This window comes from Leiobunum rupestre, chromosome 5 (assembly GCF_980474605.1).
Source record: "Leiobunum rupestre chromosome 5, qqLeiRupe1.1.hap1, whole genome shotgun sequence".
Lineage (NCBI taxonomy): Eukaryota > Metazoa > Arthropoda > Arachnida > Opiliones > Sclerosomatidae > Leiobunum > Leiobunum rupestre.
Genome location: NC_143388.1, coordinates 59,377,723 through 59,404,808, shown reverse-complemented (window position 1 = coordinate 59,404,808; position 27,086 = coordinate 59,377,723). Strand labels below are relative to the sequence as shown.

The following is a 27,086-nucleotide window of genomic DNA, read 5'->3' as shown; positions in this document are numbered from 1 at the left end:
GGTGATAATAGAGAAATACCCAAATTTGTGCGACAAAAATCAGGTAATGTAATACATTTTACGTGTAAAAGATTTATGATTTATATAATTATTCAAAAAATTACCAGCATTTCCCTAGCCAAATTTGGTTAATTCGTTATTTTATCTCATTTCAACTCTCATTTTATAACATCTCCTTGACTTTTACCGATTAATATTCATATGATCATTTTAGCTGGTTATAGAATTCAACCGAATCCAAAATGTAAGACCTTCAAAAAGACATTATCTGGTTTAAATTTTATTTATTTAACATAGAAAGAGACCCAGTTTTGCAATAATTTCAAATTTCGGTCGCAGCCCGGTCGCTCCATTTACAAATACTTTATTTAATAATTCACCTTTTATGACGTGATACGTAAATTCGGTCTATTGGTAATATTAAGCTTGCTGGTTGTGTTTACTAGTCTAGTGCTAGTTTTGATAGCGAGTCACATTAGTAAGCATCGTGTGTTATAATTTAGAAAGTATAGTTTACAAGTGTAGTTTGAAGGCGCCAATTTCAACGCCCTCACTGATGGAGTTTTTTGTAATGTAAATTTCTTCGCTTTGGTCTTCCTTGACCTTCTTGGACTTGTTCTTGGCGCCGCTTGACAACCAAGAGAAAAATACGCGTTCCAGCTCGATGCAAGGTGCCTCGTAGAACAGTCTCAAGAACACAGCCAAGATGTGGCTCGTGACCAACGTTCCGAAATAATTGAATATCTTTAAAATATAAAGGGTTCGGATAAGGGTAAAGGGTACTAATACCTAAATTCCTCTTACCAATGCGCCGTTCGAGTAATCTTGGTTTCCCAGTCTGGAGGTGTAGAAGACCAGGTAAACGGGTACGTGGACCAAGTACAGAGCGTAGGATATTTTGACAAGAGGCTGGAAGCCGGGCCACGATAATATGCTGTTGACATAGCCTGTCAATATGATTAGTTTCATTGGCGTGTTTCTAACTGAACTATTTTTAATGGCTAACCTCCTTTGCCGACGTAACAGGCGTACACGACCCAAGCTAAACAAAGAGCCCAAACTATCCGTTGAGTCGCCGAGAAAAGCACGGCTTCCAACGTCGTATATTGGACATCCACGTTCCACGGATAGACGGCGTAAACTACCGTTATTCCAATGCAAACGGACATTATCCAAGCTAGTGCGGCTTTACCCTGTAAATTAAAGAAATAATAACAAGTTGGCAAGCCAAAATATACCTCTCCTCGGAAGATGACCCTCAAAGATATATCTCCGCAATTCAGAGTTATTTGCTAAAAATGTTATCCCAGTTATATCCCGCCCGGTATAAAATTTTAATTATAATTAAAATAATTGAGACGTAACGACCAATTTTAATTTATTCAGAATATTATAAATTAAGTAGTTACAACAGTGAGTTAGACGTACTATAACAATGCACAATTAAATTAAACCCTTTTTACAGTACAAGTTTATCAGTTAAATATAATACGAAGCAAATTTTAATGAATGAAATATTTCTACAGAGGGTATTTGTATTTTTCTAGCTTACGAAATACTATAGCCACACCTTTAACGCTCATTTTATTTCAACACTTGCCCTTGATGAAGATACCGTAGAATAGCTATTTTCGACATCTGGTAGTGGATGACTCGTAGTCTTCCAGTTGACGTTGTGACACATACCGAATGAAAAAGACCAATGCCGTCCAATTTCCAATATCCCCAGGAAACCAATGACTGTATTAGGAATCGTAGATATCCAAATATCCACACCAAATGTATTAACAAGAAGTAAAAACCTTACCATCAACAAAGCACAGAGAGCCACTTGACTAAACGCAAGCTCGAATATCAATAAACGTTAAATGAACGCCTTCGCTGTATTGCAATTATTATTAAGACGATTATAAAACCCGTAAATAAATAACAAAAAATAACAAAGTGGATCACCCACAGGTTTTACCCTTTAACGCTCTTATCTCTGCTGACTGCGCTAAAACAAGATTTGACCTTATAAATTTCATAACAAGAAATAGGTTATCCTCTGACGCTATCGCTCGATTCTTACAGAATTAGATAAAATAAATTTGGTCGTCCGGTTAAACTGCCCATTTGCCTTTGAAACGAACGAAAAAATAGTTCTCTCGGTACCCCGGCCTTATCGAGAAACCCGTATGACGTCATCCTCTTCGCTTTTTCCGCTCGCCGTTCGCCGTTCGGATTCGTAACTTCGAAACGCGTCTGAGAATGGAGAATACATGGAATTTCGAAAGTTGCGTGTGACAAATTGCGAGGCGCCCATTGCTCTCCGTAACGTCTACGTCCTGCCTTCCACAGGCCTTACCTCCTTACGTAGACTCGTGTATTTACCTCGCCTGATATTGAAAAAAACCCAAAAATAATTTTAAAAAACCCGCGTGCACCGGCCTCTATTAATAACCTAGGCATTGGTCTATCAACTTTTGTATCTTTACTAAAGTAACGGATCAATCAAAGGCTCAACAGTAAGATGTCCGTTAACTAACCGTAAAACCCGGGTTCGATTCCCGGGCACGGCAGAATATTAATTTAATACTTAAATAAAATAAAATAAATAATTTTAAGTTTCACATGAAATCTCGTTCTATTTAAATATAAATCAATATTTATTACTCTATTAATTAGTAATATACGCTTCCGATAAAGCTTAAGGTCTCATTTTCGATGAAGCGTAGTAAGTCTCAGTGGTTCCGTGGTAGAACATTCGTCTATCATTCATTAGGATTCGGGTTCTAATCCCACCCGATGCTATCGCAAATTGAAACTAAGACGATTACCGTAAACAATTGGTGGAAACCCTGCCATTGGAAGTTGAGAGGTTGCATAACACTCAGCATTCGGTTTGTCCCAGAAGTCATTTAGAAGACATACATAGAAAAGGCACACAAACTCAACACCCATAACCGCAATAGCACAAACTCAACATTCCCACACTACACATAAACCTTACAATAACGAAATTTACAATATAACTGAGTTGAAACCGTCATGCCGGTGAGCGTTAGCGAAAAACACAAAACCAAACCCGACGCAACCGCAAATTTATCCGTTAACGCTCACCGTCACACGGGGTTTTTGCCAACCTTTAAATTCCGAGAAGCTGCGTACGCAGTGATTACACTTTGCTACACAAATGCGTACGCGTTCGCAGGCCAGACACACACACACACACCCACACAGACACGGGGATTGTATAATCCCTCCAGGAGAGGTAAAAATTAGTAGCGTAACGGTCCCAGCTATCCCGAAAGTTTTACAGGTCGTAAGAATTATTTGATTTTTTTCTTTGGTCACCCCTCTCTGTGTAGCCTCAAGACGGTACCAAATAAGCAATAGAAAGTCCAATTATTTTGTAGAAAACAATTTTGTTGCCAAATTGAAAACAATTCAGAATCGACTCAATATAATGAAATTAAAAATAATAACCCAAAAATACGATATTTGGTTTTTATAAATGTTGCCAGGATAATTCAGCTAGACAATTTAAACTAGAGTTTAATACTTTAGATAAATTTGTTAATCTGTTAAGTTTAGAACTTTTTCAACCCGGATAATAGTCTGATGTTTTCCCCTGACTTTTTTAGATCCCACATTTTTATAAATTGGGAAGACAAAACTATTTTCTAAAGTTTCTTCATAGTCGCTACCATCGAACATTATAGCTACTTTACGTACTCGTGTAACAGAGGTATTCTTGTGTCTTGCCAGGTACGTTCCCAGGAATAAACCGACGCTGTAAACTCCCAGGTGAACGTGAGGTAGAGCGTACGCGTTGTGGAAAATTTCTACTATCACTCTGTGTTGGACATAAAATAATATAACACCCTATCAATCAATTTAAACCGTAACGACTCTACCTTACATCCGCAGTGTTGCTTAGGAAAGCTGGAGGATAGTCCATTAAATAAGTGACCAGTCCACTGGAAACAGCTGAAATGGACGTGCAAATACCAAGAAACACCTTCCCATAGAGTGGCTTTCTGTAAAAAATTAAGTTTCTTTAGTTGCCGTAATTTCTTGCATTTAAGTCGACAATTCTGGCCACTTGGCTCTCTCATTTTCGCATCCTGTTTAACAAAATTGATGTGTAATTTTCTTTATTTCTCAGAATTTGAGGAAAAGAAAGGTGAGGACACATATTTAATTAGTTTAAATGATTTTAATATAAACTGTTGTTGTGTCTTGTGGTAAAAATTAAGATAAAGGTTTTGAAGAAACCTTATTAGGTTCAGATTAGAGCTATCTTCATTGAATCAGACGGAAAGAAACAAGACGTCGCGTCGGGAGGCGTGCACGGGCTTTTATAATAACGAAGGCAACGATCGTACTGTACCTGAAAAGAAGGTAGTAATAGACGATACTAAGTGGAAGTAGTTGCATGTCAACGGAAACGTACCACAAGTGTTGCAGGCACTGCAAATGCAACAACAAAACAAAGTCTATTGTAGTTTGTATCATAAGTAACAAAATAACTATAATTATGAAACTTCCTATTGTTTAGAGCTAATTTTATTTTCTTTCAACACTGACCCTCTCACTCAGCTCCAACCTGGGCTTGCAAATGAACTAAGTACTATATTATCGTCTTTGGTTGTTCTGCTTTCGGTATATATAGACACGAAAGGGCTCTGTGCTGAACTAAACCGCAATAACTTTGGAAATCAGCTCGGTAATTATTTTTGCTAATTGTTATACATATTCTTATTATTATACTTTTGTTTGCATTTAAGACTTCAAAAATTTTATTGATTGAAGCCACAAGAGAAAGTGGGCCATATTGGAACCCTTCTGGGTGTGTTCCAGAGTTACTCGAGGTTTTATTCCCTTTACTAACGATGGCTTGAAAACAAGTTATTTACCCCAATGTTTAAAGGCATGAAATTTGTGATGAAAATTAGATTGGTCCACCACTTCCTTTCGCAATTGTCTGCGTAGTCTACCATGGTTTCTTTGAAGTCTGGTCCCGAAGATATTAACGGCAAAAGAATCATTACACTCGTTATCACCAGCACAGTTGGCCAAAACCTTAAATGGGAATATCGATATTGTTAGCATGAGCTAGAACGAATGTAGACAAACGAGAACAAACAAACAAACAGCTATCTCCATTCTTTTCGAATGGTTTTGATGGAGTTTAATTGAGGAATATGCCATTGTCGCCATATGTAGGTCAATAACCCATCATATTTAACAATGTTTATAATATATTTTCATAATAATTAAAAATTTTAAATTGTTGAAATGTAAAATGATAATAAGGCAAATATTAAATAACCTATCTAATTTTTATAAAATGAGTAAATATTATAAGATTATATAATTGGAAACAAATATTATTTATATTACACAATTTAACATTTTTATTTTTATTTCAGTTAGCAGAGGGCGCTACGAAATGTTGAATTGTCGTTGTCTGAGAAATTAGAAGGTGATCACGGCACTAGACTCCATAGCTACGTTTTATTGATTTCAACTGCCGTTATTTTGGAATTAAGGATAAAAAATATTTTGAACCTCCAAATCCTGCGCAAGAAGTTGATGATAGGAGTGTAAGATCGATTGTTGTCGAACTGCGTGACGACGTTGTACGAAAGTAAGACTCCACTGTGCGTATTAGAAATTAGTTAGTCCAGTGTCTCGAGCATCTTTGCGGGTGTTGACTTGACACTTACGTGATTAAGATGAACGATTCGACGGCCGTGAAAGCATTTGTGATGGCCGTTATGAAAAAGTCTTCCTTCATCGCTTTCACATTGCCTGATTCTCCTGTACGTTAAAAATCATTTTCATTTACGCCCAAACACGAAATTATATATTAATTCACTTGGAATGTCTATGGGTATATGGCCACGTGGAGAAACGGGTGTGGTTAAAACTACGTCTTATTTTCAAAATAATTGGCTCTCCGTCGTCGCTAATGGAAGACATTCACGAGGAGAATGGGCTTACCAGATGTCTCCCCAGTAGCATTGAGTTTACATTTTTTAGTCGGCTAGGAAACGAGTCAGTCGGTTAGGAGTCATAGTTGGCGATGAGTCGGCGAAATTCTGTAGAAAAGCAAGCGGTCAAATTCGACCGTTAGCCGACCCTAAAATAACTTGTCAGAAAGTAATTGACCGACATTCGGTTCGACGCTTTTCCGACTTACATATATACGTATTTAAAAAAGCTTACTTAGGATAAATGAATACGCAAAACTGGTTTGATGTAAACCTTCTGAGTTTAATCGCTGATAAATCTAATTATATTACCTTTTCCCAATCTTAAGCTGATGGAACATCAATCGATAATATAAAACTACATGATAATATAAATAATAATTATCACCTATGTACGTGCCCCATAATTATTAAAGCAGAATCAGTAAATTATCTTGGAATAATTGTAGATCAACATTTAAATGGAATGATCATATAAAATAAGTGTCAAAACGATTGCGATCTGCCGTATTTGGGCTAAGTTTACTACGTGACTTTCTAGATACTTCCATTATGCCAACTGTTTACTTCAGTGCAGTTTAATCTATTATTAATCACGGGTTAATATGCTGAAGTGGTGCATATGATTCACATCTAGAAATTTTAAAAGTACTACTCTTTTGCATAAAGAACAAAATGTATGGCCTTTAAAACACTTATTTTATAGAATTGTATTGTTAAACTATTTTAAAACTAAATCACTAGTAAACAATTCTAATGAAATACCCCAAGAAACGCACAATATCTTGGTCCAATACTATACAACATTTTAAATACTGAGTTGAGGCTACCCAATCCGCCGAGGCGACCAGCTTGCACGGACCCTCTCCGTTAGCCCGCGCCGAAGCACAGTATCCAGGCCAAACCTGACTGAAGTCGGAGGTGGAGATAGGACCATTTGATCAGAGCTAACATCTCCCAGTGCGCCAACGATTCCCCGGTAAAGCCACCAGTTATTGCACACTCTTACCCATTTTGGGCCGCAGTCGGCTAACAGTCGGTCCGTATGCTCTGCGATTCTCCATTGGATTCTCAGAGGCTCGGATATCGAGTCCAATGGCCAGACTAAGGGAATCACACGCTAGCCAGACATGATTTTTGCCGTCAGCCCAACTGTTGGGGCTCTGAAGTTCTTGGATAGTTTATAATGTTTTTTACGAAACAACTTTAGTTCCATGATTTAGATTGTTAAACATTATTACAGCAGGTATTGAAGGCTAGGTATTCTAGACATGGCTATAAACCATGCCCGTTTCTATGGAAATCTTCAAGGCCTTAGACATTCCCAGTGCATAAATTTATAATTTCCTTGCTCAAGGGATAACAATCGTTTTTCTCTTATAAAATTCCTACTTAATAAATTTTTGTTTACGATGAAATAACCGTGTCCCAACACCACCCAGGTGGCCGACAGGTATCGGATCCCATTCAAAGCATCCAAGGAACGTTTGGCGGTTGGTTTAGTTCCAAATAATTTTCTAAAATTTGCAACTATCGAAAATGATTGCAAAATTCGTTGAGCGTAGCTTACTGCGAATGTAAATGGGAATTTTGAGAATTTCGGAACCGGGCCAGAGTTTTGGGAATCAAGCGGTCAACTTACTGTCCATTTCCTTCTCCACCCCGAGCCTGTGTTGATGAACTTCGGATATTATGGTTGCCACCAGACATATCATTATAAAACTTAAAAGCAATGCCCTAAATGAAAAATTTTAAAATTGTGGTTTAAATATTTCTATTGTGTTATAATACCAGAAGTAAATTAAATGAAGTTACTGAAATGGTCCGGGAAAATTGCAGGCTATAATCTACGTCTCATTTTTTCTTGTGGGCCAACTAATCGACTTTTGAGGGCCTAAAAAGGGCCCCTGAGAGTTATATTGTAAAGCCTTAGGCTGGGCATTTTACTTTGGTGATAATTGCATATGAATGTGATATTTAAAACAATTTTCCAATATCTCGGTTCACTTACTAAATAAGGGGATTATTTACGAAAAGGAGCGCTTTCCCAACCACCCTCTTCATTTTAAGTACCCTTTCCCAATAAAAAGCTCCCTAAGCAATAAAAACTCAAGAGAAGAACTATTTCTATATCACCAAAAGCGACATAAGACCCAAAAGGGGGTCAGTACGGTATAATGTTTAATGAGAGCATATCGCGAAGTAAAAGAGGTAGTGGGAGAGGGGATTAAAAATAAATCATTAAAAAACTTAATTTCCCCACTTCAGCACCGCAGAGTGAGGCGTTTTAGAACTTAGGTCTTCGGGCGAGAAAATTGAAGAGAGAAAATCGCGCCAGACCTTAGGCTAAATATGAATAAGTTAGTACTTTTCCAACTAGTAGGCTATGTAGTCTATTGCGAGACTAGCTCTTAGTATATATTTTGAAAGGCACAAAGTTAGAGTTGACACACAGTGGTGGACTGGCCATAGAGTGAATCTGCCCGATGGCAGGTGGGCCCCACGGACCCTTCATGAAGTGGGCCGTTCAAACATGATAGCCTTATAGTTGTTAAAGCTGGGCCCTTTGTCTTCTGGCAGCCCAAAATATTAGACCCAGTCCGCCACTGATTAAACCCATCCGATTTCAGACTTTGTTTGCCAACGGGAAAATACCCACTTGCTTCCAAAAAGGTTGGGTCATTTTATTTCGATTGATACTTCAGTAGAAGAATGCCAAAATCACAGAAATGGACGCTATTTAATTTCTGGGCGACTTGTCTCAGAAATCAATATTGGGCTTTTAAGAAGGTGTTCTGCCCAATAAATTGGCATATCATTAACCCTTCTAAACCTCACTGTAAAAGATATATGAACGACACGGTGGCATCGGCTACACTGTGCGTGGAACCAGTACACACAAATCCCCAGGGATTGGGTGTGAAACGATGGCTCAACTACTGTATAATTGTATATTTTAGTTTTTGACAGAACGACTAACAGGTTACATGTATTATAGTGCTGATAAGTAAGGGCGAAAATAAAGTTGTAGTCTCAAATTTCCAAATATATTCCTTAAGAAGCGATGGCGAATCGTTAACATGATTATTAAGGCACACTTAAAAGACTAATGACTAAAAAAATTAAGTCTGATTAAAAAATCATGATAAAAAAGATGATATCATAATTAAAAAGAGGAAATTATGATTGAACAGGTGAAATCAAATTACAAAAGGTAATTATGATCAAAAATGTGAAATCATGATCAAAAAAATTAAAACAAGATTAAAAATGAAATTATTATTGGAAAATTTAATCATTATTCCAAAGATAAAATCATGATTGAAAATATTAAACAATTAAAAGGATTAAATCATTATTAAAATGAATGTACCACGGTTTAAAAGAATATATCAGGATTAAAAAGATTAAATGATAATTAAAAAATAAAATAATGATTCAAAAGATAAATCATAATCAATAAGATTAAATCGTGATTAAAGAGATAATACAATGATCAAAAATATTTAATAATTACTAAATAGATGAAATAACGATTTAAAAAAAGAAATCGTGATTATAAGGATGAAATCATTATTATACGAATGAATACATGATTATAAAGTGGAATTCATGATTATAAGGATGACATCACGAATATAAGAATGAAATCATGATTGAAAACATTAAATTATGATTAACTTAATTTAATCTTGATTTCAAAGATTAAACACGATTAATTGGATGAAATCATAGTTTATTGCAAGATATCGTGCTTAATTGAAATAAATCATCATTAATTGGATTAAATCATTATTTATTGGATTAAATCATGATTAATTGGATTAAAACATCGTTATGTGGAGGAAATCATGATTAATAGGGTAATCTTATGATCAATTGTAGCAAAATCATGATAAAAAGAAAGATTTGTTGATTAATTGGAGGAAATCATGATTATTTCGATGATTTTATGATCAATTGTAGGAAAGCACCATTAATTGGATGAAATCATGAATAATAGGAAGATTTCAAGATTAATTGGAATAAATCATGAATAATAGGAAGATTTCAAGATTAATTGGAATAAATCATGATTATTTCGATGATTTCATGATTAATTGTAGGAAAGCAACATTAATTGGATGAAATCATGAATAATAGGAAGATTTCAAGATTAATTGGAATAAATCATGAATAATAGGAAGATTTCAAGATTAATTGGAAGAAATCATGATTATTTCGATGATTTCATGATTAATTGTAGGAAAGCACCATTAATTGGATGAAATCATGAATAATAGGAAGATTTCAAGATTAATTGGAAGAAATCATGATTATTTCGATGATTTCATGATTAATTGTAGGAAAGCAACATTAATTGGATGAAATCATGAATAATAGGAAGATTTCAAGATTAATTGGAATAAATCATGAATAATAGGAAGATTTCAAGATTAATTGGAATAAATCATGATTATTTCGATGATTTCATGATTAATTGTAGGAAAGCACCATTAATTGGATGAAATCATGAATAATAGGAAGATTTCAAGATTAATTGGAAGAAATCATGATTATTTCGATGATTTCATGATTAATTGTAGGAAAGCAACATTAATTGGATGAAATCATGAATAATAGGAAGATTTCAAGATTAATTGGAAGAAATCATGATTCATGGGTGAATTTCATGATCAATAGGTGGAAATCATGATAAATCGGAGGAAATAACGTTAAAATGCATGAAATAATGATAAATTAGCTGAATTTATGATTTCTTGGAATAAATAAACTGGAATAAATCGTGGTTAATTGGAATAAATTGTGGTTAATAGGAATAAATCATGATAAACTGGAATAAATCATGATTAATAGGATTTTAATCATGATTATTTGTTATAAATCATGATTAACTGGTATAAATCATGATTAACTGGAATAAATACTGATTAATAGGAATGAATCATTAATATTTGGAATAAATCATGATTGGATGAAATAATCGTTAATGGCATGAAATAATCATAAATTGGATAAATTCATGATAAAACGGTTACAATCGCATTTAAATGACTAAATCGTGATTGGTGTGGTTAATCCCCCTCGGCTCTGGTCTGAAGATCAGTCTCCATTATTAGAACTATATCGTTCAAAGAACTTAGATAATTAACTTCTGATAACAACAGCTTACAAAATGACAATCTGCAACGTGCTCATGTGGAATGGTTGCGGTACTTCGCAACTTTCGACTTCAACGTTTGCCCCGATTTGGCTTCCCGCTGCGTCAGGGAAAGGATCGTTAATTTGGAGTTAAGCTCATTGGAAGAGTCTTCAACGTACCATATTCCACAATCTGCTCCAGATCCTCTTTCTGACAAGCGGATGGAATGCACAAGCCAAACTTGATGGCGCATTCGTACGCAGCGAATAACATCTCACCGAGATAGTTCATCAGCTAAACGGGTGTCTTATTAGTGTTGCCAAAAGTTACTTAGCACTATTAAGTAGGACAAAGAAACATTTTGGTCGAGGGTCAACATTCCTACAAATCCCGTACACTCAAGAAAAAATAATTGTAGAAAATTTTAAATGAACTTTAAAATCTCGATATCTGTTCGAAAATCAGATCAAAAATCTCCAAATCAGCCTTAAAACCCGATAAGAACCGAAAAATGTTCTCCGAAATCTCAAAAATAAGTTTTTGATTTCCAAAACAACTTGAGATTCCAAATCCTAATCGTAAAATTGGCCAGTGTCGGACCCCTCAATTTGGGTTAGTGATAGTCGGTTGGCTAATGGTAATTTTGGCCAAATTTCTGCTAGTTGAGAAATACGCGTTTAGGTCTAAATGCGAATATAACTACTTCAGAAAGGAAGATATGTTAGTAATATTCAATTTTATAAATTAATTTTTTTTAACAAAGCTAACGTTATTTTTATTTTTGAAAGTTTTTAGAATTTTAGTTAGCCTGGTCTGATCTTTCAAATATGTTGTTGGTGAAGATTCATATAGTTTAGAGTTCATAATCCATAGCCACGTAAAGCTAATTAAACAAATTGACATTAAATAGGATGTGTCAAACTTAATCGTATTATGTTACTTTTGGTCTTAGAATAATAAGGAAAGGGCTGGTTCGTTTAAATGTGCTTGACTTACCTCGGTTTTAAACGTGGCGTTAATGTGGAGAAATACCGATTTGAATAATACAATTCGGTCGGGCCTGGGGGGTAGTGGCGGTCGAACTGTGACGATGCAGAACTGACCAGTTTGAACTGGACGCTGCTGATTCGTGGAGCGACTTCCATCGGGAATCACCACTCTCAAGCACTGATGGTAAGATCCAAGTTGAGACGTAGTACCTGATAACAGCCCGGCTCCTGGTTTTCCACTCGCATCCAGCACTGTTTTGTTTTAATAATATTATTATAATTATATTAATATAGACTATATTAATAATTCCGAATATAATGATAATTATATTATCTAGAACTAAAATCCCGTGAAGACCGGGTCATTAGCAAAATCCTATCCCGCCCCCCCCCCCAAGTGAAATTGACTGAGGCAGAACAATATTGGTTGTATAGGTGTATGTAGGTTGCAAGATTCACGGCACCTTTCCAGGGGCAAAAATACATAGATGTCGACTCACTTTTTAACATTATTTAATTAATTAACTTAACCCAAATTGGAAATCGATGACAATAGCGCGACTCGCTGCCTTTGCGCCATAAGAATAGCTGTGATAAATTTGGAGGAACGGTTCGGACGTCTATAGAGAAACAGCCGCAAGACAGACAGACAGACAGACAGAAGACCCTTAGGAATATGGTATAGATTATGTTCATTTAAATAATTATTATGTTAATTCAAATAATTATAATGTTAATTCAAATAATTATAAGGTGAATTCAATAAATTACAATGTTAATTTAAATAAATAATGTGAATTCAATAAATAACAATGTTAATTCAACTAATTATAACATTTATTCTTTCAATTATAATGTTAATTCAACTAATTATAACTTTTATTCTATCAATTATAATGTTAATTCAACTAATTATAATGTTAATTCAACTAATTATAATGTTAATTCAACAAATTATAATGTTAATTCAACAAATTATAATGTTAATTCAACTAATTATAATGTTAATTCAACTAATTATAATGTTAATTCAACTAATTATAATGTTAATTCAACTAATTATAATGTTAATTCAACTAATTACAATGTTAATTCAACTAATTATAATGTTAATTCAACTAATTATAATGTTAATTCAACTAATTATAATGTTAATTCAACTAATTATAACGTTAATTCAACTAATTATAATGTTAATTCAACTAATTATAATGTTAATTCAACTAATGTTTAGTTTGTAGCGCTAATAGTAGAAATGAGTACTACAAATAGTTCCACCAAATTTATATTTCTCACACTCTAGCCTTTATATTTATATTTGACCATGACATATTGACATTGGTATTAAACAAAACTGCTCAGAAATTATTCCTAGAAGGTAAAATTTTTGATTTTCACCTAGCGTAACTGAGTATCTGATGTATCACGTTAAACGCATCTGTTACTTATAGTCCAGGAGACAGAGGGGTGAATCGTCGGATTAAGTCCGGCAAAGGTATTTTCAATGATTCTGGTATTTTCGAGGGTGCTGATCATGAATCTGCCGGATGCCAGAGCGATAAAGTTGGGCATTATAAGTTATGACGTCATCAAGATGGCCGCCGGTACCATAACACTAAACGGGATTTACCCCCAGAACGCCTTGTCCGAATATTACGTTTAAGGTGTCATTTGATAGATATTGGACTTTTTAATATCATAGTCGTGATTAATTACCAATATCTATCACCAGGGGGCAGTGTGATATTTTTTAATCCCTTAATGTTGATTTTTGCAAATAATATAGGCTTGTAATATCTCATTTAAAAGCATTTCACGACCGCTAAGTCATTTCGATGCTGTTAAATTAATAAATTATTCATTCCTGCCACTAGGGGGCGCTGTGATAATTTTAAGCCCGTTACTGTGATTCGTACAACCATAAGTGGATCATTCTCTCTAAGTATTCAAAACTCTATGCTACCTATGTCCAGAGTCTTTTGTCGGTGTCGGTCTGGCAGCACTTTACAACCGTCCTATACTGTGTATCACCTCAACCTCCGTCTGAATTTCTAATGCCGAACCTAAGGTTTCTTACATTTCTTACGGTACGTTTCATGTCTGAAACGTGTCTCGGGCGTCCAAGAGAGATAAATTTTGGGGGTTGGCTCCTCGAGTCCTTCCCCTAAAGAAGCTATACCATGCCTCTGCGAATCTAATTTGTTCTCTATACAAGCTCTGACGTCCAGAAACCCAGACTAAGGTACCCGACCGAGACCCGGAATTCGGCTACTTAGAGATCCACATCCACATATGGTACAAATAATATGTAGGCTTGCAATATCTTATTTGAAAGAATTTCGCGATCCCTTGGTCGGCACAGAACTAAAGAACCCCTCATTTATTAATATATTCCACCAGGGTGAGCTGTTAAAGGATGAAATTCAACACATTACATATGAATAAAAATATTTATTCAAATGACATACATGTATTTACCAGTTTTCGTCTTATCATCGTCAAATTATACAACAACTGGATTAACTGAGTATTTATTTTTACAGTTATCGCCCCCCCCCCCCTTCACATTTGCAATAAGACGTACACGATAGGCCAGAAGAATTGAAGTTACAACGTTTTCCTTCGCACATGTTTTTAGAATGGCCAGAGCAAGCAACAACTTTCAGAAACCCTTCAGGGGCTACAGCTGATGTACCAAAATTTGGTACCGGGACCCCCTTATCCAAGTGCCCCCCAAATTTGCTAATTTTTAAATTTGTGGGCTCAAGCATATCCGCTGCACACCAATTCAACACTTGAAGGCGAGCCCGTTTTATGTGGTAAGCTGTAGCTTCATTCGTTGTTCGAAGAGATTTAATCTTCGGTGGGTCTTTCCTCCTACTAAAAATTTGGTATCGTAACGTGGTCATCTCAGTCCATTGTCTTCCCCCGTACAAATTAACCATGAAAGCTTTACCCGCTTTTGTGTAATTTTCTTCCGAGGCCATCTCGTCGTGCATTGGGGAAAGCGAGGGGTAAGACAGTCTCAGATAATCTGTACACCGAGTTCGTGCATTTAGCACTGTTAAAGGTACATATTTTCAAGAGTTCGAGAGTTCCATTTAGCACTGTCAAAGCTACGGCAGTGTACACCGAGTTCGCAGAGTGTCTTACCCCTCGGGGGAAAGATCTAGTTCCGATCAGACAAAAGATTTTAAGGCACCAACCTTTTCTTTCCAAAAACGGGTAAGAAACGGAATCGCACCCGGTAAAAGCCTGGAAGAGCAAAATAGAGCCTCTTATATCTCCCAATTTTTAAACGGTTTTCTTTATATCAATTATTCGTCCGTCAAACATCATCGTCAACACTGCGAAGCTTATTTTTTGTTTCCAAACCAAATAAATGAACAGAAGGAAAATACCGGTATCCTCCGATTTACTTGAAAATGAGTTCCTCGTTCGTTGTTGAGTTTAAGAAGATAGCTTATAATTGTGACTTCGGCCTCTTCGTGTTGGAATAAACATTGTTCCTCTCCAATAAGGCAAACTTTAGTTTCGTTGTAAGAATTAAAGATGGCTCTAATTAACTGACGTTTTTAATCATCACTTTTCATGATCATTTCTTTAGGGGAAGTACCGTGTCCTTTGTCCAAATAAGTTGCTTTGGAGATGAGTTTCCATTGCGTCGAGCTCTTTCGTGAGATTTTATTGACCCTTTCTTATATTTATTGAAAATTACAAAAACTTTGTGATTACCGTTCATATATTGACATATCTTAGAAGGGAGGTCAGACACAGTACCAAGTTTTGGCCATGAAAGTCAAAGAGGTGGTAAAGAGCTTCGTTACCATCAACCAGTTCCACATCAATCTCATTGAATTTCTCGCTTGTAAAAAATGTTAGCTTGGAATCTAATATCGATTTCGTACCCTTTCTTGGTGCTCGGAATTCCTACAACTTTTATCCAATGGATAAGGCCTACTATATCCAAATGACAATTGTTTATTTGAAGAAAATAGATTTCGTTTACTAGTGAATAAATGCATTTCTTTAAAATATATATTTTTAAACAATCATTTATCTGAATAATATTTCGCTGTTCATAAAGAAAATGTTGTATATATGTTGAAGGGTTTATGTTTTTTAAGAAATAGGTATTCACGGAATAAAGGTCTAAAGCAGCTTTTTTTTCTTTTAACGAACTCAAACCTTCAAAAACGTATATTAAGTATAAATATATCCAAATCTTAAATAAACAATAGGCGAATTCATTTACGAAAAAAATTAACGACTGGATAAATTTAAAACAATTTGAAATTTTTTTATTGGTAATGTATTATCTACATCTACAAAAGAAAAAACGGTATCGCTTTTGTTTACTTTTATCCAAATCGAGAACACTTTTTTAAGAGACCCGAGCTCCACTTCGGTATAATTTGAGGTCGCGGTCGTTTAGTAGTATAATATAGTTTTCTCTTACCATTTTAAATAAAATTCCCTAAACGTTTTCTAGTACATCTAGAGCACCACGGAGACCTCTATAGGATCTCGAATATTTTATATACAAAAAAACAAGGATTTGTTTATAAACCTACGGAATTAGTTTAGTTCCAAGTACATTGAGGATTCATGGAATCGATGAGTTAACAAATTTCAGAGAGTAAATTCTCTTACTTTTTGGATTCAATTAAAAATTCCCTGACATTTCCCTGACTTTTTGGGCCTATTTTCAACTTCCCTGACTTTTCCAGGTCGTGTACGAACCCTGAACAAGAATTCAAAGACGCCCCTTTTACGGATACGTTGCTCGGATGAAGGGTGCCTTCAGAATCTTGGCAACTGTATTAGTTTTTTGGTCGAACGTTTTAAGGCCTCAAGTACCCAAAAAGACCCACGAATTAAATGCATACAGCGACTACGAAGTGTTCAAGCTGAGAATATCTCCTATCGTTTGATGTACCACTTTCATATTTATCTTTTTCGGTGCGATAGTAGCCAATGCCCAATTTATGGACGAGGAAGATTGCTACGTTCTATTTTGATGGATCCAAACATGCGGATCTACTTCGCAGTGGCTTAGCTAAGGTAAGTGTTACCCAATGCGGAAATTTAGATTGTCACTCTTGCACATTGAGCGAGGTATGATTTTATTCTGTCGCCAGATGCTTCAAGGGCCAAGAGTGTCACCCCTCTTGGCGCTCTTTGAGGTTAACACCCAGGGCGGTCCACACCCCCGCACCCCGTAGCGACGCCACGGCTTCCTCGAAGGTCTTGAGCCCCAAATCGCCCAGCAAATAGAATGTCTTTCGTAGCGAGTAATGGAAATCGCGTTAAGGGCGTAGACAAGCGCTTCTAAAATACCGAGGTCGGAGACGGAGCCGATATCGGCTCCGAGGATGTGTCGGAGCCGGAGCCGTATGCAAAATCCTAGAGCCGGAGCCAGGAGCCGGCTCCGATTGCGCTAATTTTTTTAAGCGCATGTATATATTAAGATAACACTAATGTTTCTGTGAAATAATACATTATTTTGTTTCAAAAGCTAATCAAAGCGTTAAATAAACTTCACAACATCATCATTCATCAATACTAACAAAAATATTTTATTTTTACACAAGATAGATAACAAAGTTACCAGTGGAGTGTACCACTGCTACTGCTAGGACTTAAATAATTAGTATTTACCCCCTCCCTCCCCCAAATATCACGTGAGATTTTTCAAAATGCGTATTTTTAGTGTAAATACGTTAATCTGTTGGATTGCGTTGGATTTATTTAAAAAAAAAAACATAATATGCTTAATTATTTATATTTAAGGTTAGTATTTTAGACAGAACGTAGTCTAGAATCACAGTGAGAAAATCGAACAATAAAATACTTAAATTTTAAGTATTAAGGAACTACTAAAATTCGTAAAAGAACATTCATTCTAATTCAGTCCACGGGGACTCATGTGTGGTCTCAAGAATGACTACTGAAACCAACATGTTCATGTGATTTTCAGTAAAATCATCTGCTCCTTCAACCCCGCTCTGACTTAGCCACTTTAAACCGTTGTCGCTTGCACACAGAAGCTCAATAACTCGGCGTGTGACAATACGTGAAGGTCACACTTTGCGCGCTGGAGCAGGTGGTGCTCTGTGGACCCCACGTCAGTGCTCTGCAGCCCTGGTGATGGATGAAAAGTGGATACCGCATGTACTGCAGCATCTCTTTTTATCAGATCACCACGTACACTACGGCAATAGTGGTCATAGGGCATGCTGATTAAGGTGTGCAAGGGTAGAATTACTTAATTTAACCTAGTTTTATCTCAATTTTACACTGTTTCTTGCGGAAAAAAATTACGTGATATTTGCCGAAAACCCCCTCTCCTCCATGTGAGATTGGGTGAGATTCAGCTCGATCCACTCCCTCCCCTAAACGCCTCACGTAATTTATGGACGCTCCCAAAGCTTAGACATAAAAATTACCATAAAAGTATTGGAGCCGGTTTAAAACACTTGGAGCCGGAGCCGCGGCTCCAGATCCGGCTCCGGCCTTCACCGGAACTGGAGCCGGAGCCGACTGGAGCCGATAGGGTTTAAGTCGGAGCCGGAGCCGTGTTGGAGCCGGAGCCATGCGGAGCACTACTTTAAGCCATTGTCGACATGGATAAACAGAAAAGGCTAGCGGCTCGCTCCAAATGGCGAATTTTTTTATTTGAATCCCCTATCTCCACCTCCGAATTCGGTCAAGTATGGGCTGGAAACTGGGCTTCAGGCTTCGCTCTTTTTAGCGATAATATTTGCGCTCCTCTCCGCTCTTTTCTAGCATACAATTAACTTAAGTAGCTTTAACTTCATCTTCATCTACTTTCTACACACAATCCCTAGGTGTATGGGGAATAGGAATTAGTCGCTTGGAGCTACTAGCTAGGATACATTTTTTTTGGAACTCGGTGAGTGGCTGTCGGTACTCCGCAACCTTGGGTACTCCGTACTCTATAACGTAATAAGTTAGTAACGTACATTACGTACTTGAAGAATATATTGTTAAATAAAGTTTTATTATCTTTATGATTGATATTATAAATATGTTAAAACGTAAGTCTGGGCCAATATACGGATAAATACATATACAAAATTAAGCCAAATGGATTTCAACATACCTAAAATATTTATGATCACAATGAACAGAGTTTTTCTTGAGTCTCGAACATTTTTTATTAGAATTGTTTAAAACGCGAGTCATCTTAATAAAAATTGAAATATTTACCCAAGGAATTGACCTTCACGGAAAAGAAAATTGAAGGAGAGCTAGAATCTAGCGCGCATGTCCGGAATCAAGTTTTGCCATTTTTAGAATCGTGTACTATATATAGTATACGAGTCATTATAGGCTGGTGTCGTCCATGCGTGTGTGTGTGTGATCGGGTATGATTGGGAACGCGAAAAAACGTAGCCAAGCGGAGGAAATTCCTCTTAGTTTGCGTTGTGTAGATCATCAAGAGCCCTATACAACGGCAAATTGACGTGACAAAACAGGTTGAAGTATATTCGTTTCACGACTGCGCGCATGCGTTTTTCGGCTTCCCGGCTAGAAATGAAATATAAAAAGATGGCCGAACGTCGTCGAGAAAATACGAGCATTCAGGCAAAACGGGTTTAGTTTCTAGTCAAAATTAAAGATAATTCATAAATAATACAAAATCTAGTTGCAAATTGAGTTTGTGCAATAAAATAATTAGCGATTTGACCTGTATGTAATTGTAATTCGGTTATTTCTGGCTATTTCGTTGTCAATTTATCGCTAAGACTTGGATGCTTTTACATTTATACATATTTTTATTTTTGGCCAAAGCACTCAGCGAAGAGGCCGGTGTAATGGTTAAAGACGCACTCTGTCAATTTACCGGGCATGAGTTCAAATTTCGCTTCCGCTTATATTTTAGATACAAAAAATTTCTGTTAATTTTATTTTCAGTTTGAACATTTTATCTGCTTTTTATATCAAATAATTTATATTACTGAAATTCCTCGAATTAATTATCTTGTCATTTTAATTCATTTTGGGCTCCCAACGCCATCTCGTTACAAAAAAAATAACCAAGAATTTTGGAATTGCTGTATTTTTCAATTATAATTATTTATAATAGTATTTAATTTCAGTAGTATTTCCAAAAATATTAAAAATATTAAATTACACTCTTTAAACTAAAATAACTACTAACAATAAACAATCTGAGAAAACACACGGGTACACGATTCATATTACAAAAATATATTTTTGTTTCCTTGTTATGAATCGTGTACTTTAGTATACGAGTTATTATAGGCTGGTATCGTCCATGTGTGTGTGTGATCGGGTATGATTGGGAACGCGAAAAAACGTATCCAAGCGTTGTGTAGATCATCAAGAGTGCTATACAACGGCAAATTGACTTGGAAACACAGGTTGAACTATATTCGTTTCACCACTGCGCGCATGCTTTTTTCGGCTTACCGGCTAGAAATGAAACATAAAAAGATGGCCGAACGTCGTCGAGAAAATACGAGCATTCAGGCAAAACGGGTTTATTTTCTAGTCAAAATTAAAGATAATTCATAAAATAATTAGTGATTGGACCTGTATGCAATTGTAATTTGGTTATTTCTGGCTATTTCGTTGTCAATTCATTTTCCTTTTTGTACACTTTGAAGCTACCGAGCGAAAGTTCGAATCTCGCTTCCGTAAATATTTTTGTTAGATTTTTTCATTTTCATTTTATTATCAGTTTGAACATTTTATCTGCTTCTAATATCAAATAATTTATATTACTGAAATTCCTCGAATAATATTACTTATATTCCTCGAATTTAATATCTTGTCATTTTAATTCATTTTGGGCTCCCAACGCCATCTCTTTACAAAAAAAATTACTAAGAATTTTGGAATTGCTGAAATTTTCACTTATAATTATTTATAATAGTATTTAATTTCTGTAGTATTTCCAAAAATATTAAATTACTCTCTTTAAACTAAAATAACTACTAACAATAAACAATCTGAGGAAACCAGCACCTACACACGGGTACACGATTCATATTACAAAAAAATTATTTTTGTTTCCTTGTTTCTCTTCGCCTCTTATCCTCTTAAAATAAAGAATCCTTGCTACAATTAAGTATATATTTACGTGTATTGTATAATTTTAGGAGGCTCTCAATATTATTCGTGTTTGGGAGTGTTTTCAAGGCAAAGTCAAGCGTAAATTTCCCCAAAAGGGCCCAACCCAAAAACCCTTTCAAATGACCAGCATCCAGAAAGAATTAATAAGCCTACGAATATTTATAATGAAGTTTTAAATTTAATACGTAAGATTTGAATAATTATTAATTGATCAAATTTCACGTTACAATCACTTTTCAAAGGGAACTTTTTTATAATTCAAGGACTTGGGGATTTTTCTGTGTTTTTTTGTTTCGACCCTCGGGGCGGTATGTTTACTGGGAACGTCTGAAAAAGGAATTGGAGTTTCCATAAAATAAAACAGTAAAAATATGAAATAAGTATAAACTTCCTTAAGCCTGGTTTTCACTTGGCGGTTTTTGGGCGAAAAAGCCCGGCGTTGACGGAAAATGGGCGAAAATTTCCGTCGACGCCGGGCGGAAATTCCGTCGGTTTTCGGTTTTGTGTGGCGATTTTCATTTCTATTTTTTTCGCTCTTTTTCAACCAATCAAAAACCATTTTCGAAAGGTGACTGTGACGTCAGGGGAGATGGTTAATGCTTTTCTGTGAATTTTTTTCACGTGTTTTTTTTTCATGATACCCTTGTTGCCTTCTTTTCCAGTATGTTTCTTTCACACAAACCGATCTTTCATAACTCATATTTCTTTGAACACGATAGATCATGTAAAATAACATTAAATTTAAAATGCTTACATGAGCTTTAATCAATAGTTCACTATTATGATCAGATAAATCATCCATTTTTAGGCCTAGGCTTAAATCTCCACAATCAGACGAAAACCGACGAACTCGCTGGAACAAAATCGCTTTATTTCCGCCCTAAAAAAACGCCAAGTGAAAATGCTTAAACGCCGACAGTGAGCGAAACGTCGAAAACCATATCGCCGACGTCGAACTTTCTGTCGGTGATTTTCCGCCAAGTGAAAACCAGGCTTTATAAGTACTTTATCGGCACGCGCATTTCGCCGGCGAATTTAAAATTCTAAAATTTTGATAAACTCGAGCGCCCACTCTCTAGCTTCAAGAACAATAGCTAGTGACGTAGAAAAAAACATTTACACGTGACCACCCGTATTTTAAAGTTCTAGAAAGGGAGCTGATCCTCCATTTATTTTGAGGAGGAAATCTTGAGACTTTGGTCCGGGCATCGACAAATAACATAGGGACTCATAAGGTAAGCCGAACTCCCGACAGGGAAATTTCCCAAGAACGGTCACGCTAAACGACTGCATCGCCACCTCGCGAATTGTTAAGGAAACAAAAATATAGGACCATATGGCTGCCTCCTAGCTCTCTGTTTATTTACGAAAAATTTAAATTTTGCACGTAAGACGGTAAAAAAGTGTTTTTATGGCGACTGTAAGAATGATTCAAGGCGCGAAGTTGAGGGAATTAATTACTATAGGTTTCCAAACCCTAAAAAACAATTTACAAAATTTGAAACGTGGTTATTGAACAGCGGTTGGGACTTGGCCTATATTGATAAATTCGACTACAAGGAGAGTGCGAAATATGTATGTTAACTACATTTCATAGGGCAATCTGGACCAACTATTTTAAATCCACATCCAGTTCCATTAATTGGAAAGGTAATTAATCAGTCTGCTTATATGCTTATTTAAATTTATTAAACTTGGTTTTTCAAGTTTATAATTTGGAATGAACGGCGTTGACTCGTTTGGACGCTGCCATTTTGTCCTAAATTTCTTACTCCAGAGAGCCGCGCTAGAGGGCGCCTCGTTAGTTAGGCTAGACAGATATGGGCAAACATTTCTAAGATTGCCTTATGTGTCTCTATGTTATTTGTCGATGGTCTGGGTTACGCGTTGATCTCGTTCCAGGTTTCCACAAGTCAGGGAAGTTATGGTAATCAGGGAACAAGTCCGAAAATAAGAATAAAACTCCAATTTTTAAGTAGTTTTTAATAGTCAGGGAGTAATTGGCGAAATTATAATGATCATGAAATGTTTATGAAGGAGTATAGGGTCAATCCATGTCAAAACACCCAAGGTCCCCACGCCACCCCCGCCGATTTCAGTGAAACTCTTACCAAATTTATTTCCCGCTTGTAAAGTAAGAAATCCAAAATTTCAGCTCTGTATTCAATATAGCTCTAGAGATACCGGCTTTGAAATTTACCTTTCAAACCTTTAAAAATCCCGTTTTTAACGAATTATATTTAAGGAACGGATTCGCTCTCCAGGATGATTTTATATTTTTATAAAGAGTCCACAATTAAGGTGCCACAATTGAAAAACAAATGAGTATTATTTTTAATAAAATTTTTCAAAGATGCTTAATAAATCGTGGTTTTTGTTGGACAGATTTATTTAAACAATTTCCCAATTCCGAACTGTAGATATTATATTGTTAGTGATGACTTGTAGTAGGTAAAAAGGGTTAATAAACTCGAACATAGATTTAAAATTGATAAATGGCGTCACGGTGTTGAGATACGACACTTTAATTATTGGCTTTTTAAAAAAAATTGCAAAATCGAAGCCGTCTTTGGTTGCGATTTCGGGTTAGTGAGAAACTAAAATTGCTTAAAACTGTCATACCACTGGAAAGATAAGAGTTCCATAAACAACATATCAAAAGTTCACTGCGTTTACAACTCCTTGATACTTTAAATGACTTCTCAAATAGCGGTAAAAATCTCTATATTTATGTGATAAGTGTCAGCCCTAGAACCGCTTTGGAAACCAGCTACTCAATTCGCAACTAAAATCAAGTTACTGATTAGCTTTTGGTGAAGGTGGCGTTAACGTAAATTTCAGCTACTTTTAATCCGTATGTGCATAAGTTACATAATAAACATAAGTATGACACTGAATGACATCGGTTAATGACAGTCTCTCACAAAGTGGTTGTGTAAGCAGCGTAATCTGAAGATTTGCAAAACGAAATTCGACACTGCCTTTTCAAAATGAATGCTTATAATACGTTCCGATTTATCTATTGAAAAGTTCAGTCCTTAGCCTCTAATGATGTATATGGTAATTGACGAAACAGATTAATCATTAAATAATTAAGAGTTGGGAGAATAGGTAGTTTCGTTCTTGTGTATATGATGTTACTTATGGTATTTGTATATATTAAGTATAATTTCGGTTAAAGTTGATTTAGAATAGTGCCATTCTATTCTATTCAACACATTTCTGGTCTATTTTTAAATTTGTGTATTCAGTTCCAATAGATGGTTGTTAGTCCTTTGGAAGGACACAATGGGAGCTTAATTTGAAACTGTGTACCAAATTTCATTTAAATTGGTTCAGTAGTTTTTGCTTTAGAGCGGTCTGCGAGGAGAAGATGGAAGAAGAAGAAGAAGAAGAAAAATTAAACCTTACTTTGGCCCATTACTACGAAACGTCGCCTCAACCCTGTTCGGTGGAATTCGTATATGTTTGTCGCGTTCCTGTAACCTTTCAAAATATACATCACTTATTTTGATACGAACTAAAGTTTTTGAGATACGAGGGGTAAAATCGGCTTCATTCTGACTGGAGATAATATAGTAAGTGCTCGGGTAGGTGCTCTACTCTATACCCGGACCTTGCATAGGACTACCGTCCCTTTTGATAAGGAGCTGAAATTTTGGATTTCTTACTAAACAGGCGGGAATTAAATTTGGTAAGAGTTTCACTAAAATCGGAGTGGGTGGCGTGGGGACCTTGGGTGATTTGACATGGATTGACAATTAAAACGGTTTTTATATTTCAAATTAACATGTTGTAATTCCGATAAAATTTAAGTAAAACAGTCAGAGAAAATCTCCAATGTAATGTGGAAACACTGAATTTGGTCGTTGATGGTGTTTGAAACCAGGGAGAAATTTCAATGAGACGCTAACGGACATGGCATTTGAAAGCCTGCGCAATTACGAAGGTGTGCAATGTCTTTTAATTTAATTTAATTTAAATTTAATCTATTTAATTTAAATTTTTTCTTAAAAAAAAATAAACAAGTATTTACAAATAAAAAAAAGAGTTTAAAAAAAATTTAATTTATTGTTATTTAATTCAAGCAATTTAGATTTAATTTTAAAATACTTAAGCAATCATAACATTTCAAAGCTAATTTATATCTTCTTTCATTCAAACACGTTTAAATTCTGAAAGAGTAGCAACTAAAAACGTGTACCAAATTCAAACCATTTTCATCGCGATAAAACAGCAATTGATGTAGATTCTTAATATTGAAGTGTTTATTATTACAGACCATAAGCTGTCTATTACAATAACGAATTAATAAAAGGTAGACTAACCCAACGCGTTATTACTAATCTTTAAAACATAATAATCGACCACTATTGTGTAGTGAAAATACATTATTTATTTCTGAATACGCGTATTTATAAATAGATACTGTCTTTTCACTACGCGGTAATGGTCGTTAATTATGTTATAACTACAATTACCACTCTATTTTCTAAAGAAATAAAATTTAACACTCAAGTGAAAAGATCAAATTGAATTTCTTACGTTGCATCGCCCAAAGCTTCAGTTCTCTGATGGCGAATAACGTTTTCATGAGAGATGCCACGCATTCATCGCTCAGGTCCACCTCGGAACTGAAGCGCAGCGCCATTGGTAGCGTCCACTTGATCAGAGATTCAATTCCTGATTTCAAATCGCGCTCCATTTTCGATAGTTTGTCGAAAGCCACCTGTTCCGAAACTTCCGTTTTCGGATTCTTAAAAACACTCAATTTGTCCGCGATAGTTGGACACAGGCACAAGAAGAAAATTGGGAGAAAGCACCCCGCAACTGCGTGAAACCACCTCATGATAGAACACTAAATTTACCCGCGTCGCTTCTTCGGAAGAGTCCCGAGGTACACTTTGTCTCTTTCTTTCTCTTCGGAGAAGATATCGGAAATTTAAAATAAATACTCTTCAAAACAACAATGACGTTTCTATTCTTACCTATCATTGGCTGCTCTCCCCGACGTTAGACAGGGTAAACTCGCGTTATAAAACGCGTAGGCGGAACGTTTAGGAATGTAGCTTTATTGCGCGTACACTGCTGCCCTTTACGAATCTCCGTAGAACGAACAAAATCTGTCTTGTATAAATGTCTATAGTCGTTAAATATTTTCTAAGGAAATTCAGCTATGTTGGAAATTAACTGGTCAGCTTATATTGAAAGAAGTAATTTAATTTGCACCTAGAATTCAATATTACTTGTTAGCCCTGACAAAGGCATAGAATTTTCGTTCGCTATAAGAATTATTAGATTAAATATATCAGCTTATAATAAATTGGTTTCTGACACTCATTCATTCTAAAAGCGTAACATTTATTTTGGTTATTTTTGAGTTCGAATATAATTATTTTTATTATGTGAAACACAATATGTATTTATTAACACTCGGGGAATACTTATATTAGTAGATTTTTAACGTTGCTAACCTTCCCCCTCATGATCTAAAAGCTCCTTCCCCCTAAAATAAATAAAATCAACCCAGTGTCTTTTGGTGTCGAGCATGGTGCCCACGGATTATCGCTAAGGATAAATAAACACATTGTTGCTAAAATAAGACTGCATGAAAGACTACTAAATGGTCCTTGAAACAAAAGATCATTCATAGCCGATTATAGAGTTTGTGCTGCTGCAATTAGACATATAAACAGGTGGTTTTTGGTTTCTCTTTATACTGCCAAAGCTGAGAATTTTCAATATTGAACCGGGGGGCAAGGCAGTCAGAGACGGGTTTATTTAAGTTCCTTTTAGATAGAAAAACTACCCCATCTACTGTGTAATAAAAGAAGTGGGGTGGCGGAG

General features: G+C 35.7%; 1 protein-coding gene across 5 annotated transcripts; it reads right to left on the bottom strand.

Annotated features, from left to right (window-relative positions):
- Positions 1-264: 264 nt before the first annotated feature.
- LOC149945462 (nose resistant to fluoxetine protein 6-like) lies at positions 265-26,261 on the bottom strand. 5 transcript variants are annotated; one of them, XR_016480966.1, is made up of 17 exons: positions 26,228-26,261; positions 25,785-26,159; positions 12,121-12,365; positions 11,304-11,418; positions 11,155-11,242; positions 7,624-7,718; positions 7,374-7,550; positions 5,715-5,808; positions 5,557-5,646; positions 4,902-5,067; positions 4,376-4,455; positions 3,900-4,022; positions 3,718-3,838; positions 2,072-2,378; positions 1,958-1,996; positions 1,808-1,881; positions 1,190-1,660 (listed from the first exon to the last, which is right to left on the bottom strand). XR_016480966.1 is itself a non-coding variant. In XM_090175531.1 (16 exons), the coding sequence occupies exons 2-16, from the start codon at positions 26,086-26,088 to the stop codon at positions 514-516; spliced, it is 2,259 nt and encodes a 752-aa protein (XP_090031657.1). In that variant the 5' UTR covers positions 26,089-26,159; positions 26,228-26,261; the 3' UTR covers positions 265-513. The 5 variants fall into 5 exon arrangements, 1 of the variants encoding a protein (XP_090031657.1); XM_090175531.1 differs by lacking the exons at positions 1,808-1,881; positions 1,958-1,996; positions 2,072-2,378 and adding exons at positions 265-744; positions 805-947 and having other exon boundaries at positions 1,007-1,193; XR_016480964.1 differs by having other exon boundaries at positions 1,958-2,378.
- Between the last annotated feature and the right edge of the window lie 825 nt (positions 26,262-27,086).